The sequence below is a fragment of the Oculina patagonica genome, chromosome 1 (assembly GCF_052425735.1).
Source record: "Oculina patagonica isolate OP01 chromosome 1, crgOcupat, whole genome shotgun sequence".
Lineage (NCBI taxonomy): Eukaryota > Metazoa > Cnidaria > Anthozoa > Scleractinia > Oculinidae > Oculina > Oculina patagonica.
In genome coordinates, this window is record NC_135758.1 from 14,442,841 (window position 1) to 14,459,302 (window position 16,462).

The following is a 16,462-nucleotide window of genomic DNA, read 5'->3' on the forward strand; positions in this document are numbered from 1 at the left end:
CGTAAACAATGGTAAGCAAAGTTGACAAAACGGACACTAGAAAACTCAGCTGCAACCAGCATAACACAAAGGTGGAGACAATTTCCAGTTAAAAAACCATATAATAGTTCAACTGTTAAGGAACGGGCTTAAACGGATAGCTCAATTAACAGGGGAACAGGGGAACAGGGTTACTTGAATTAGCCTTGTTCATGCTGGCAGATTTAAATGTTTACCGTGCTGGGAAAGAAACAGATCAACAACAAGGTAGCTAGGTTTTCTCCTTACTCAATGATGACAAACATGTACCTCCTTGTCTTGAACACCGCTCCAGCTCTACTCTTGTGAAGGAATTACGATCATACATCTCAACAACCGCTAGTGACCCATCAATTCTTCCAACCAGCAAAGAATCCATGATTCCAACTTGACTTTCCAAGAATCCACGGGACACAGGCCATGTTAGACATGTAATGTGATGAGGATGAATATCCAGGTTGCAACGCCCATCTAAAACAAAATAAAGCTTCTGACGTTTAAAACTGGAAGACGCTTATGGAGTGAAAGTCAGTCATGATGTAAATGGGGGAAGGATTTCATATTCAATCGGTTTAAATTTTGTTTTTTTCCCAGATTATTTATACAACCCGAAATGTGAAGCAACCCAAAAGTATTGCTGGGAATTTTAAAATCATATTTTGATTTTGACATTATATTTAATTTAATTTAGTTAAATGACTTTTAACGAAGTTAATCTGGGGCATTTAACAAAGTTAACTGCCACGAGCTAGCGGGCGCCTTTGGCCAGCGGTCACCTGGTTAAGTGCAGGCTCACATGGTTTGTTACAGCTTCGTTTTTCAGCAGCGTGTTTGCTTTGAGCACTAGCGGTCGTCGTAGCGGTCTTCGTGTTTTTTGAGCACTTTGCTAGCGGCTTTGCTCAGCGTTCCGGAGTTTTAGCGGTCGTCGAAGCAGTCATAGTCCAAACAGCTAGCGTCACGTTCTTCTTCATCCCTTTTGGAGCACGTTTCTGGCAACTTTCGTTCAGCGTTCCGGAGTTCTAGCGGTCGTCGAAGCAATCATATTGCAAGTGGCTAGTGTCACCTTCTTCTTCATCGTTTGGGAACTTATTTCTTGCTGCTTTGCTCAGCGTCTTTGGAGTTCTAGTGGTCGTCGAGGCGGTAATATTTCAAGCAGCCTGCTTTTGGAACTCACTTCTAGCAGTGTTTTGTTCAGCATGCGTACGACGAACAACAGCTTGTCCACGTTGACTCCGCCGTCTACTTTGCCGTCCGTCTCTCACAGCAGCTCGACAACACCGAGTTCTTCCTCAACCGTCACCACGGTTTCCTCTTCGCTACAAAGTGCCTCTTCGCTGGACAACAACACTATTTCCCAGGCAATCTCAAGGGCTTTGGCGGACTCCCTGCCACCTCTGCTGTCTTCCCTTCGTGGGCACGCGGGGGAAAATACGTCCACCGCTTCTGGCTCTGTTGCATCGTCCAACTCAACACCGTTGGTATCGCCCTTGCCTTCTACCAGTCCAGGCCAGTCGAGCTCATCATCAGGTACGCTTGTCGTTCCATCTTTTATTTCTACTTACAGCACCTTGGGTTCCCCTTCCGTGTTCCCATCTATTCTTCCCGCCACTTCTTCCACAAATCCGCCATTACCGGTCGGGGGCTCTTCTAGCGCGGCCTCAGCTTTTTTGTCCACGCCGCCCACCCTCGAAAAGGCGTTTGTGATAGGTCCAGGATACACTCCTGTCCCCTACAAACTGGTGGCCAAAATAACGGGAGGACAGTTCGTTGAACTTGCCGACCTTTTGTCAGACAACATCAAGGCCCAAGAAACAAAACCCCAAGCCTACTTGGAAGGACGGCTATTAGTCCCAAGTAACAACAAGCGGGTCGTTGAAATCACGGACATTGTTACCTGGATAGAAGCCTTCACAATTTTCTGCCTGGTCCTCTGCCATTCATATCCTTCTCGCTGGAAAGACCTCACCCAGTACAAGTTGCTGATTATCCAGACAGCAAAGCGCTTCCATGACAAGTCCTGGCTCAACTATGACATCGCATTCAGGAAGGAAGCTGCTGCCACTGGATCCACGGATTGGTCTCGCATGAATGCCGATCTCTTCAATTTCCATACGAGATCTCCCTCCACCTTGTCATCTTCATCAGGCCCATCACCATCGCCAGAGCCATCGCCTACTGCGGTTCCTGCTTCAGGCTCCCGAAACTCTGACCCATACTGTCACTCGTGGAATAACGGGCGTTGTCGTTGGCCCTTTGGGCGTTGCAGATTTCGCCACTCATGTGAATCATGCAATGGGGACCATCCACGCTTCCGCTGCCCCCATCACCCAGCACGCACAGCTTGGTCCCGCTCCCCTTCCCCACAGAAAGGGGGCCGCCGCTACCGCTGACTCCCTGTGCTCAGCCAATCCTTCTGTACATAGTTTCGTTGCCTCTTCCGTTGGTCCTCCGTTTCATGTTCGTCCGTTACAGTTGAGTTCTCTTCCAGTTCCAGTTTCTCACCACAAACGTCAGTCACAACCTGTTCCCCACCTACCAGTCTCGCTGCCGTCTGAAGTTACTTCCTCCTCTCCCCCCGCAGCATGCCCCCTAAAACCAGTTTCTCAGCTTACCCCCATTGTTGTGGATAGACTGCAGTATGAACTTCGCAATTACCCCAACCCGGACAAAGCTGCCTACGTCATCCAAGGTCTTCGCCACGGCTTTCACCTCGGCTTTAATCACAATGTTTCCTTAAAGTCAGCTTCAGGCAACATGGCTTCAGCTCTCACAAATCCTCAGGTCATCGACAATTACTTACGTACTGAAGTGCAATTGGGCAGAGTGGCAGGCCCCTTTCTCCAGCCTCCTTTCCATAATCTCCATGTGAGTCGCTTTGGTGCTATCCCCAAACGGAATCAGCCAGGAAAATGGCGCCTTATCCTGGACTTATCCAGCCCAACTGGTCATAGCGTCAATGATGGGATTGCTAGTGAGGATTACTCTCTACAGTACATGAAGGTGGATGCTATTATTGCAGGCATCATGCAGTTTGGTCGGGGCACCCTGATGGCAAAATTTGACGTTCAGAATGCTTATCGCATTGTGCCAGTCCATCCAGAGGATCGTCCGTTACTGGGCATGAAATGGCAGGGAGCCTTCTATGTGGACATGGTCCTGCCATTTGGTGTCAGGTCCGCTCCCTACATCTTCACTTGCTTTGCAGACCTTGTTGAATGGATTGCCAAGCAGAACTATGATGTCACTTTTCTGATGCATTATCTAGACGACTTCCACACTCTTGGACCACCTGGCTCTCCTGTTTGTCAACATAATCTGGACAACGCCATTGTTTGTTTTTCTAAGCTGGGCATTCCCTTACACCCAGACAAGTTGGAAGGCCCTTCCACGTGTTTGACCGTTCTGGGGATCGAACTTGATTCGTTACTCTTGCAGGCTCGTCTACCAAAAGACAAGTTTGACAGAACAACTTCTCTATTAGAAGAATGGTCCCTCAAGCGTTCCTGTAAACGAAAGGATCTTGAGTCGCTTATTGGTCACCTTCAGCATGCTTGCAAGGTGGTACCCCAAGGTCGCTCCTTCTTACGCCGGATGATAAACTTACTGTGTGCCTTCCGTCGTGATGATCATCCAATACGTCTCAACCGGGAGTTCTTTCTTGACCTTACCTGGTGGCGAGAACTCTTTCACTCTTGGAATGGCTGCAGCTTTCTTCAGTACCCACAATGGGCCCCCCTGCCAGATTTCGAAGTTTCATCAGATGCCTCAGGTGCGCTGGGTTATGGTGCTCTGTTCCAGTGTCACTGGTTTTCCGGTTCCTGGCTCGCTTCACAGGTCTCCCACTCTATTGAGTATAAAGAGCTTTTTCCTATTGTGGTTGCAGCATACGTGTGGGGCCCACTTTGGACATCCAAGAGGGTCAATTTCCTATCAGACAACAGCTCAGTGGTGGAAATCTTGCGGTCAGGCACCTCGAGAGCCCCCGCCATAATGGTTCTGGTTCGTTACCTCTGTCTTCTAGCTGCTCGTCACTCCTTTTCCTTCACGGCCTCCTCGGTTAGGGGAAAGTGCAACCCCATTGCTGACGCACTTTCACGTTTTCAATTTCAGCGTTTCCGTCAACTGGCCCCTCATGCAGCCCCCCATCAGACCCATATTCCTCAGCAGCTCCTTGTGGACTTGGATCTTCTCTGACAGACAAGTGCCATTTCTACCTTACCCACGGTCTGGCTCCATCGACATGGAAATCCTACTCGTCAGCCCAACGGCGCTTCGTAACCTTTTGCATTCAGGATAATCGTATCTCTTCAGCTGGATCAGTGCTTCCCGCCAGCGAGGAAACTCTCATACGATTCTGTGCTCACCTTGCAGATTCTTTTCACCACTCTTCAATTAAGGTTTACCTGTCAGCAGTTAGATCACTTCACATTGATGAAGGTCTGCCTGACCCCCTGGTTGGCTGCCTCCAGCTGCAACGCGTTCTGTGGGGCATCAAGCGTCACAAAGGTTCGAACCAGCCAAAGCGACAGCCCATCACTAGCGACCTGATGTTGATTATTCATCGTTCGCTGGATTTCTCAGTCCACAACCATACAATGCTCTGGGCTGCCTGTTGTGTTGGGTTTTTTGGCTTCCTTCGAGCAGGCGAGTTTACTGTTAACTCTCCATTTGACCCAGCCATTCATCTCACAGTAAATGACATCCAAGCAGACTCATTGTCTAATCCCAAGAGCTTCAGGATCCACATTAAATGCTCAAAGACGGACCCCTTTCGCCAGGGTTGTTACATCTACATTGGCACGGGCAAGCAAGACCTCTGTCCGGTGCGCGCTCTAGTTCAGTTTTTGCACCTCCGTGGCTCTGCTCCGGGCCCGCTTTTTCACCTTTCAGACGGCACTCCCCTAAGCCGCTCGTGGTTGGCATCTTCTATTAAGTCCATTTTCTCCTCCGCCGGAGTCCCTGGCTGTTTTTCTGGTCACAGCTTCCGCATTGGTGCAGCCACCTCAGCAGCATCTCGCGGGGTTCCGGACCATCTCATCAAAACTCTAGGTCGATGGTCAAGTGACGCGTATCAGCTGTACATTCGCACTCCAGTTGACACCATTATAGGCGTGGCAAGCCAACTCGCTTAAGGTACCTTCCTTTATATTTTCCCCAATTTTTTCCCTCGGGCGGGCTTAGGGTGCCTCGGGACTTTGGCAAGTTCAGGGCCATGGCTTTCCCCCAGCCATGAGCCCTTCCTTCTCTCCGACCAGAGCCTTCGGCCAGGTCGGAGAGTCCCTTCGGCATGGAATGGGGGCTCATGGCTGGGTTGCGGGGATTTGCCAGCCATGGGAGCGGTATTCTGTCTAGGGGCTGGCTGGCCACAGTGGAAGCCCCTGGATATCCCAGGCACCCACCTTCCATTTAGCTAGGCAGCAGGTTAAATTTAGTTAAATGACTTTTAACAAAGTTAATCTGGGGCATTTAACAAAGTTAACTGCCACGAGCTAGCGGGCGCCTTTGGCCAGCGGTCACCTGGTTAAGTGCAGGCTAACATGGTTTGTTACAGCTTCGTTTTTCAGCAGCGTGTTTGCTTTGAGCACTAGCGGTCGTCGTAGCGGTCTTCGTGTTTTTTGAGCACTTTGCTAGCGGCTTTGCTCAGCGTTCCCCCACCCCACCCTCCCCTCTTTCTTCTCCTTCCACTGATTCAATCAGTGTTGACGGGTGCCTGGAATGGGGGCTCATGGCTGGGTTGCGGGGATTTGCCAGCCATGGGAGCGGTATTCTGTCTAGGGGCTGGCTGGCCACAGTGGAAGCCCCTGGATATCCCAGGCACCCACCTTCCATTTAGCTAGGCAGCAGGTTAATTGAATGTTCAAGACATGAACAAGGGATGTTGAACTTGACTGCCGAATATGGCAATAAAACTCAGTCAAATTAACACCTTTCAATGACACATAGGAGTTCTGCTTACAAGGTGCACAAACCACAAACAAGAAAGGGTTCAGTAGTGAATGCTGTGCTATATTGTTACTTATTTTCGCGAGCACTTATAATTTCGAGAAAATCGAACGGCCATATTTCGCGGGACTTAAATTTCGCGATTTGGCCAAAAAAAATACGATTACAGGAACTAAATTTCGCGAAAATTGTCAAAATACTGGTCTACATTAACAAACAGTAAGTCTCAAAATTGGTCCAACTGATTTTAATTTTCCCATGCAACGGTTTCCATTGACACTGAACAAAACCAAATAACAAAACAAAACTTTCAAAACAGTTTGACAGGTTCCTTTGCAACAAAGTAGAGCTAGTTTGACGACTGTACCAAGGTAATTAAGTAGTAAACTGACGGCAACGTTGAACATTCATAACGAATTATATAGAAGGGTATTAAATTTCGCGTCGTTATTTTTCGCGAGAACCTTTTTTCGCAGGTCTCAAATTTCGCGATTTTTTTTAAAATCGCAAAAATTAAGTCCTGCGAAAATAAGTAACAATAAGGGAGTAGTCAACATAATTGCGCCACCATCTTTTCAAACAGTTGTCCTCCACTTTGAGATTGTGTACATAGCAAGAAACAAACTTTTTAGATTTCAAGTTTAGGAAAGGTAAATTCCAAACAAACCTATCACGGTCCAGATATTTAACATGTTGTTTACTGCTCCAGCAAGAAGTCTGCCATTTGCCTAAAGAAACACAGAGAGAATGGTTGAAAGGACTGTTGGAAATAATGTTATATTATCTTCCTCCTAACTGACAGCTTTTCACAGCTTATAAGAACAGACTCTACTAAGCACCGAAACTTGACGCAGCAAAATAAAAGATTGGCAAGTGGATAAAAGAGAGGTGTGTTGGCGAATTTGAGTCATGCCAGGTCAGCTGGTGGCTTGAAATGATCACAAGGGAGCTACAGTAGCTAGCTGTGTTGCTGGTGGAGTGGAGTTGTGCTGGTGGAGGGGAGATGTGCTGGTGGAGTGGAGTTTTTTTGGTGGAGAGGAGTTGTATTGATGGAGTGGAGTTGTCCTGATAGAGTGGAATTGTGCTGGTGGAGGGGAGATGTGCTGGTGGAGTGGAGTTTTTTTGGTGGAGAGGAGTTGTATTGATGGAGTGGAGTTGTCCTGATAGAGTGGAATTGTGCTGGTGGAGGGGAGATGTGCTGGTGGAGTGGAGTTTTTTTGGTGGAGAGGAGTTGTATTGATGGAGTGGAGTTGTCCTGATAGAGTGGAATTGTGCTGGTGGAGGGGAGATGTGCTGGTGGAGTGGAGTTTTTTTGGTGGAGAGGAGTTGTATTGATGGAGTGGAGTTGTCCTGATAGAGTGGAATTGTGCTGGTGGAGGGGAGATGTGCTGGTGGAGTGGAGTTTTTTTGGTGGAGAGGAGTTGTATTGATGGAGTGGAGTTGTCCTGATAGAGTGGAATTGTGCTGGTGGAGGGGAGATGTGCTGGTGGAGTGGAGTTTTTTTTGGTGGAGAAGAGTTGTATTGATGGAGTGGAGTTGTCCTGATAGAGTGGAATTGTGCTGGTGGAGGGGAGATGTGCTGGTGGAGTGGAGTTTTTTTGGTGGAGAGGAGTTGTATTGATGGAGTGGAGTTGTTCTGATAGAGTGGAATTGTGTTGGTGGAGTGGAATTGTTCTGGTGGAGTGGAATTGTGCTGGTGGAGTGGAGTTGTGCTGATGGAGTGGAGTTGTGGCGTGGAACAGTCGAGTTGAGTTGAGGTGAATGAAGTTATGTTCAGTAGAGTTGCTTTGTGTATTGGTACTTTTATTTCCTTGGTGCTTGGGTGCAGTGAAGTTTAGTTTCAAAATGGTAATATGAAAGGTTTATCTAATCGATATTAATGTTCGTTGAAACATTGTTACTCTTTGTATTGAATAAAGTACTATTATGTGTTACAGAAGGCTGGCATATAGTAAAAACAAGATTCTTACATTCCAGCAAACATGACCTATTTCTTCACCAGTGTTGTCACTGAATTTCTCATCATCACTTTTGCGGTGGGAAGAAAGGAACACACATGTCTGTTGTAAAATGTTATGCGTCTTGGAGGACATGTTCCAAACATGGATGACTGCATCAAGCCCACTGTTTAAATCAAATTTTACATAAAACTTAGCAGACATTCAATAGTTTTATGCAGTCTTCTGTACTTAAGGATATGGCTTGGACAGTAGTTTGGGTGGTGGTCTTGAATGCCCACTGCCTATACTACTTATCAGCATCATCATCAACCTTGAAACTTTAGCAATGTAAATTTTTTAAGGCAACAGAAAGCAAACGTTTGCCTAGCAAAACAATGTGTGTTTATCAAGGTTATATTTTTGTGAAAGCCAAACCATACATTTAAATGTTTATCCATTACATTTTGACAAGTAATCCACCAACGTTCAAAACAGTTAAGACAATGACTTGTAAACATACTTAGGTGTACTTACAGTGTATTACAAAATGACTTTTAAGTGGGTACTAAATGATTGACCGCCAAAACCAATCAGAATGAGCTGTTTTTGCATGCTCTGCTTATGAAACTCATTTTCACTGTACGATTCAGAAACCAGGGCTATAAGTCCCTGTTCCTCGCTAATTACCTGGTACTAAAAGTGATTGTTTATTTGGAGCTTATTTGTTATAATTGTACGACATCCATGCCATATGGTGAGCAAGCCAAGCCAAATCAAATTAACTTTTGTTTGAGATAAATTCTTCACTGCATAACTAAGAAAAGATCAACTTACCTTGTTGCTAAAAACTGTTTGCTTGCATTCCACACACAAGAAGTGACCTTTGAATAAAACATATGCCTCTTAATGTATAACTATCCCAAGTAATTAAAGAATTAATGAAATAATAATAGTAATAAAACTGAAGTAACAAACCATGCACCTCAATTATGGGTACATAATTGTGATCAATGCTTTTTTCTTGAATCCCTATTCAATGTTGTAAAAAGGAGCACTGTTGATCACCACTGAGCCACCCAATGTTTACTTGCCAATGACTGCATCCATGAGGATTGATAAGCTTGTGCTTATCTTTTCCTAAGTTTTGTTTCATTACTTTTTCACTGACTGGAAATTTAGCTTTGAAATGTTGTTCTAAGTTTCGACACCTTTTACGTTGTGCCTTGAACATGGCAAACACAAACATTAGAGAGATTAAGCATGACGTTATACGGCAAACGGCAAAATTCTAAAATTAATCCCTCATAAAAATAAGGGAAAAATCCCACATTCACGACAAACACAAAACTACATTTCCGCGAACGAACGCCAAGCGGCAGTTTGGGGAAAAAAAAACATCATGCTTAACCTCACTATTAATACAACAGATCCAACCATCCATCCATCCATCCACAACAACAATCATACATCCATTAAATAATATTTTTAGTTAAAAAAATGTGTGGAATACTGTTAAACAAGAGATCTACACAGCAGTGCTCGACACTAACTTTTTTGGATACTAGGCAATTGGCTAGTAGGTACAAATAATCACTAGCCCACAAGGACAAGTCACTAGCCCCACCCCCCCCCCCCCCTTTAAAAAAAATAAAAACAGCCAAGTTTGAATCAGCTAATCTCTTAGCGCTATATTTGTTTGAGTCCACACAAGTACATCTTTCCTTCACTGAGACGCAGCAACGATGCTATCATCCAACTCGGTTGAGAATTTCTTGACCGTGGATCACACTTCTTTTTCTCTTCATGCTGTGTGTGGTCCTCTGGTAAACAATGTAAATCTGGCTCACGATTATCGGCCCTTGAAGGCGGTTTTCTTGTAGGTAAAGTGTTACAAAAGCTTGAAATCATGCTCGCGCGGTCACTCGCGCGAAAACCCCAAGATGGCCGACTTATTATGGCTCTCTCCCAGGTCCCTTTTGGGTGTCATGGAAGCGAGGACAGAGGGTCTTTTCCAAGATGGCGTAAGGTTTGCGAGTTGATCGTACGATATATACTAGTTATGCAACACTTTCGAGTGGTATACTATGGAATATCCCACGAGTCACTTGTATTTTCTCGGTATACACACGAGCCTTTAGGCGAGTGTGTATGCCAAGAAAATACAAGTGACAAGTGGGATATTCCATAGTATACCACGAGAAAGTGTTGTGTAACTATTTTATACCATGCCATAGAAAATACGCTTACTAAATTTCGTCAAGAATACAGTCGCAGCGCACTATGGGAAGGTTGGGTTGAATACCGTCAAATATACAACGGCTTTTCTGTATTCTGATTGGCTGTATTTTCTATGGCATGGTATAAAAATCCGTATGCGATGTGGGTCGCAAGCGCTCTGGTTTAAATTACTCAAGCTATGGAAACTAGATCCTGATGAAGGTTTCTGGGAGAAAAACTTCCCAAGTTATAGAGTTGTAGTTGATTTATTTTTCCACGAATCTTACTAGTCTATGGGCTAGTAGGAGAGTACTTTTACTAGCCAAGCATGAAATTTTACTAGTCCTGGGCTAGTGTACTAGCATTAGTGTCGAGCACTGTACACATGAATTTTTTTTTTTTGAGGTAGGCAGCATGGAACAGCGGACTGTAAAAAAACTGAGATTTCAAACCATACTTTTGGAAGTAGAAAGCAAGCTAGCTTTTTTCAAAAAGCAAGTTATTGTTCAACCCAGGTAAAACAAAAATACAAACCTGCTTTTTGTGAGCTTTGAATCGGTTTATTGGACAAAAAGGGATGTCTCCTGGTAATGGAATGATGATAAATATCAACACGGTTGTTTTAAATTTTCTTTACACATATCTTACTTAATACATTAATGTGCAATCAGCAACAAAAAGTCAAAATCAAAGAAAAGAAGGAAAATTATAACTAAGGCAGCTTTACTACACTGCGCAGTAGATTGTGCCACCCAAGCTCATGAGACTACAAGTGGATGTCAAATACAGTCAGATACTGCAGCATGAATATGCGCTAAGTGATATCTATGTGCTGGTCAGTCATGCGGCCAAGACAACAATGATGCAGGATGCACAAGCCACTGTGCACAAGTTTTAAATTTACCTGCAGTCTGATAACCATCACTCTGGAGATAGGTAAAACAAATCAAGTTCACATGTCACAGTTCACTAAGGAGAGTAGTATTGACGATATGCACGTACCTTGTAAATCAGCAGAGATACATGTATCCAGTGCTTGGTCCCTTCTCTTGCTTTTAGTTTTATTGGCCAGTGTCTTTACTAGTTCTACTGCTGACCACTGTCGGTGACATGGCGGCAGCCATGTACTAAGACAACAGGCCGACAGTGCATTCACCAATGATAAGGAGCTGGCTGGGTTGGAACTTGATGACACATCTGATGGGACGTTATCTTTATGGATGAAGTTGAAACAGGAAAAATGATTGGAGAACATAACAAATATTCAGATACAATCTACACACATTAATGGCTCAACCGAAAGGCTTGAGTGTAAAGTTGCTATTGATCCATTTAGGGATTTTAAGGGTAAACCGTATATTGATTAATTAATGTCACAGTTCCTATGCAAATTCGCTTTGGCCATTTATAAAGTAAATAAACACAATAACCACACAGTATATGGCATTGAGGGGGGAACACCGCTCCGCAATCGGCGTGACAAGCGAGCTTCCATTTCGTTACCAAAGTTATCTCCCCAGCGGTAAAACCTGCGCTGGATCGGACAAGTTGGCAGGGCCATAAGCTTACGCGTCCTATAAGCCTAACTCTAAACGGCACTACGAGCTGACCTCCGGTCAGCAACGTGCTAGAGTATAGACAATTGTGACTTCACGAGCCTTACTTATCTCCCCAGCACTACGAGCCGACTCCGCCGGCACGTGCTGGATCGGACAAGAAAAGGCATGAAGAGCGTAAAATAAGTTTACTAAACGAAGCTTGGGGAAGTCACTGTGAGATTAACCGAAGGCGTGATACGCAGTGGTGAACCCCAATTTATTATTAATAACAATAAACAAACCTCCAAAGGGAGGGAGGGTGGGAATTACAATATTTTTAGACGAACTAAAGTTGCAGTAGCGATATTGCTAGCGAATGATGCTAAAGTTCAAACCTTACACTATTTATAGCCAGACAGCTGTCTGAGTTTTGCCCAATGGCGAAATGTGTACTATAGACAACAAGAACTGCTTGCAGCATAGATCGAGACATGAATAGAGGTATTATTAAAACCAGCCATACAAAATGCGTAATAAAAAAATAGTAGACGATATTGCAACATGTCCACTGTAAGAGTCCATTATAACCATTGTCTTGTTGAGACAAGAAAAGGTCTAAAGATCTGTTGCGTTATATTTCACTAGAACATAAATAGAAAACCCACTAGGGGCCTCGGGAGCGTCACGCTCCATTAACTGCGCTTTAAACGATTCTCTTTAAAGCTTTATTTTCCTATGCTTCACATAATGTTTTACAAACTGTACATACTGTGCAAAATTATCTAGTTTTGATAAAATTGGTTTGTTCTTGAACGGTCCATTTAGGGGCTTCCCTCATTACAAATGCATGGATTTCATAAAAAAGTAGCTGTTGTTCTGGAGGTTTAGGATTTTGAATGGCAAAGATAATTGAAAGGTGTTAGGCATATCACGTTGTTGGGCTGGGGGTTTGGGGAGGCTGCATGGCTTTTCTTCCCATAACTCAGTAATATCAATACAGAGTCACAGGGCTTTATGCAATTGGTGATAAGGTCTTCTAGGAATTTAACAAAAAAAAAAAAAAAGCAGTATAAATGGTAAATATGCTTAACAACATATTTGTTGAACCCACATCATCTGTGGACATTAGAGTATACCTCCTCTTTCTGCCAGTAAGTTCACCAGTGTCTGAGTTACAGTGAAGCTTGGTAAAGACAAGGCCTTCTGATCTGAGACAGATGGATTCACATCACTTGGCTGAAGAAATGCAGGTTTCTCTACATTTCCAAAAGAGTTTCTTTGTAATTTTTTCCTCAACAAACCTGATAAAGTTGAAATAAAACAATCATGTATTAATTAAAAGTTACTGCAACAAAATAAAACAGCTACAAATAATAACAATGCTGGAATAAACTTATTGGTTACATATAGTCATAGTTTAGTGCAAAGGCAAAGAGAAGTGACATCACAATCATATATATCATATTCCAACCCCTTTAAATCCAGGTAGAATTGTTGAGGCAGCCTGATAAAAATGCTGAGGGCAAGTTCATTTCATGCAGAGGGTAGAAAAATTCCTAGTGATCGAAAAAAGTTTCAGGAACTAAAGACAATTATTGTGTTTTATTTATTGTGTTATATTTAAGGAAACATTCATCTAGTAAATGCCAATGGGGTCAGCCTCATTATTTGTTGTTCCGTTTTATGGCCATCTCAATAAAACTGAATAAAAGCTCTCTTAGCAGACATGTGGTTACGTCTGTAGTAAATAAGAACGCCAATGATGAGAGGGGAGTTGTATCTTTAGGTTTATTGGAGAGTACCTTGTTGGTACTTAATTTCACAGGTACGCGATTTTGACGAGACAGTATTTACCGATGTTATTTTCGCGATTTGGACAAAAAACATACGTTTCAAAGATTAAAAATATGTCAAAAAACATTAAAAAATATGTTTCTTGGGTTTTCATTTCAGTTAACGTACAATCCACTCCAGTAAGCCTATTTACTGTTAACAGGTCTTTGTATTTGTATGGGGAAAACAATTTTGACTTAAAATTGATGTGTCAACTGGTGGCCTCATGGTTAGAATTGTCGCCCGTGATGTGTGACTCCGGGTTCGACTCCACAGTCCCTGTTTTCTTTTCAACATTTTCTTTTTTCTTATTTTCTTTTTCTAAGTGTCTAGTGCAATTATTGCATTAAGCTTTGCGTGTAAGTCCTGAAAACTCCATATCAAGTTCATAGATTTTTGTTAAATTTTGTGCTGTGTCTTGCAAATTTCCTCCTTGACAAACGACTCGGAAACGAAGACGTTACGACCTCAATGTCCACTTTTTTCTGCCGTTGAGTATTCTTCAGATTCATTTCCTTCGAGTCTAGACTTCAGGAAATGTCTTTTAATCGTTAATGGGGCAAAAACATTGCCTTGAAAGGGCCTAGCCTATAGCTACAACAGACGCCATTTTCTTTGTTTGGTCAACCATGCGTGAGTAAAGGACATGGGAAAACGAGACTGCAATGTCGTATACGCTTTGACAACCTGATGAAAGGAAAAAAATCCATGTGATGCGTAGCACTTGTAAGTGTACAAAAAATAAAAACAAAGTTCTTACTAAATGAGTATTAAGTGCCTTTCGAAAAAAGTTCAATGTTCCATATGTTTCGGGCTCAGAGGTTCTTCTTCTTCCACTAAAGAAGAGTTCTGACAATGTGGCAGTCAGCAGTTAGTCCCATGAAAAAAGTGATGGACTTACAGACCCGACGGCATAGAGGTTACTGACGTAACCACAAAAAGCTTTGACCCAAAGTTTTTTCATGGATGAGTGCACCCAGAATAACTATGAAGGCACTTTTACTCCTACAAGATATATTTTTTTCATATATGAGAGATTACAGATCATAAAAGGCCTTTGCAGTAAGCATTTCTAAAGCTGGAAATAAACAAGGTTGTATAGCTAACCTGTAGCAGATGCCATGAGATCCTTCACACAAACTTGTGATAGCATTTGAGCTGATGATGGCTGACTGCAAATCAGTGAGCTAACTGCCTGACCCAGGACCTTGAGTACAGCTGAGCAGTTACTTGCTGCCACTTCCTCGGACATTAAACTGCTGCTGCCTTCTTTTGATTTCACAGTGCCAGCTCGACCACAAGCAACAAGCCGCATCAAATTAACTAATAGCTGTACATCATCAAGTCCCATGATTTCCAGAGCACAAGTAATGGTTTCTTGTGCAAGGCTATTGCATAGCACAGAAAGCACTTCTAAGACAAGTTCTCTTGATAAGTGGATCTGTGCAGCAACAGTAGCCCTTCGGAGAGCTAATGTCTGGTCATGCGCTGCAGTGATTGCTGCAGCTTGTTCACCAAGGGATTTCCATGTTCCTTCAGATGGTGACTGATGAACATGGCATGCACTCGTTATGTAAGTTATATTCCTATTAATGGCCCATCTGCCAAGAGGGTCATTCATGGCAAATTCCACAGGACCTGGCACAGGCTTACATTCTGTTAATCCCAGCGAAGTTATTTTGTCTTTATTGTCCTCTTCAGTTTGCTGTTTATCTGCTTTAAGACTGGCATCACCTATGGTGGGAATAAGATTTCAGCTAAGACAAGTCATTCAATTCTCAAGCTTTTTAAAGGTAGGTACCTTAAGTCTGCATTCGAGCCCAGTGGCCCATCAGGCTGGAACTTATGTCAGTTTCAGTAGCATGAAATGATTAGGAGAATTTCCACTCCCCCCAGGATAGAATGGCTGTCCATCGCAGGGTCCCCCTCCCAGCATTAAATTCCCCTGGGTGGAGAGAGGCACTATGAGAGTAAAGTGTCTTACCCAACAACACAACACAACACAATGACCACGGCCAGGGCTTTAACCCAGAATCCCTTGAGATAATCAGCTACGAATGACTTATTTATTTGAACCACTTATACTCTGTGTTCTGTGGGAGAAAAAATACTTTTGCATTGATTTTCTCTGTTTATAGCTTGAAAGAATCACTATCACCATATATAATACTAAATAGGTATATGTAACTGTTGGTTAAATTGTGCACATAGAAACAAAATTAGCCATTGAACCTTACCTGGCATACATGTGTCAGATGGTCCTAATAAATCTGGAGCCTCCAGCAACAACCGAGCATCATCTAATGACCTAAAGAAGATTGAGTATCAAGAGTTCATGTTCACACAGTCAAACACCTAGTAAATTTTAGTTGTTGAAATAAATAAACAAATAAATGTATAAATATAAATAAATAAACAAAAAAATTGCACAAGCAAGTTGAGATGCATGCATTATTATATATAAAAAAATTAAATAATTCATACAGCTTGAATATATTAACTCTTTCACTGCCAAAGTCGACTTTTGTCGACATTTGGAGGAGCAGTCAATTTGAAAGTCAGCAGATTTTGGTGATAAGCATCTGATAGAGCTTGGCTGGACCCTTTTACAGAACTTATTCATTTTGCGTATCAGTCGTATCTTGACAGAGCGAATCGAGAAAAAGTCAATCACTTTTTGGTGCAAAAATCGGTGCTTAAACAGGCCAAAATACCTGTAATAGATCGAGGTCCTCTATTCAGGGGTTACCAATGTTTTAATCAAAACTTTTTTGGTCTAAAAGAAGGACGGATGCAGTAGAAAGGAGTGGAAATAACAAAGCCGAGAAAAATGAAAAGAAAACGAGCAAGAAAAAAATGGAAACGATATTGCAAAAAAAGAAGAAGTCCAAATTTTGGCTTATGCGCATGCGCCAAAGTACAATTTTGTACATTTTGTCATGGAATCTTCATCAAAATCTTGCTGCATTAACT

General features: G+C 43.0%; 2 protein-coding genes across 3 annotated transcripts in view; one reads left to right on the top strand and one right to left on the bottom strand.

Annotated features, from left to right (window-relative positions):
- LOC144658200 (putative E3 ubiquitin-protein ligase HERC1) overlaps window positions 1–16,462 on the bottom strand; it is a 77,823-nt gene that overhangs the window by 20,010 nt on the left and 41,351 nt on the right. For both annotated transcript variants that reach the window (XM_078518583.1, XM_078518574.1), the window contains exons 40-48: window positions 15,727–15,797; window positions 14,597–15,223; window positions 12,793–12,957; window positions 11,121–11,330; window positions 10,653–10,702; window positions 8,736–8,782; window positions 7,932–8,085; window positions 6,629–6,689; window positions 289–489 (exon numbers count right to left, since the gene is read on the bottom strand). In XM_078518583.1, coding sequence (XP_078374709.1) covers window positions 289–489; window positions 6,629–6,689; window positions 7,932–8,085; window positions 8,736–8,782; window positions 10,653–10,702; window positions 11,121–11,330; window positions 12,793–12,957; window positions 14,597–15,223; window positions 15,727–15,797 — 1,586 coding nt within the window. The remainder of the gene's footprint in view (window positions 1–288; window positions 490–6,628; window positions 6,690–7,931; window positions 8,086–8,735; window positions 8,783–10,652; window positions 10,703–11,120; window positions 11,331–12,792; window positions 12,958–14,596; window positions 15,224–15,726; window positions 15,798–16,462) is intronic.
- Window positions 4,311–5,441, top strand: LOC144658303 (uncharacterized). Its single transcript, XM_078518716.1, has one exon. It carries the CDS (start codon window positions 4,566–4,568, stop codon window positions 5,148–5,150), a length of 585 nt encoding a protein of 194 aa, XP_078374842.1. The 5' UTR covers window positions 4,311–4,565; the 3' UTR covers window positions 5,151–5,441.

Bases quoted from the DNA above. Each gene is read 5' to 3' on its own strand.
- LOC144658303 (XM_078518716.1), top strand. From the start codon at position 4,566: ATGTTGATTATTCATCGTTCGCTGGATTTCTCAGTCCACAACCATACA.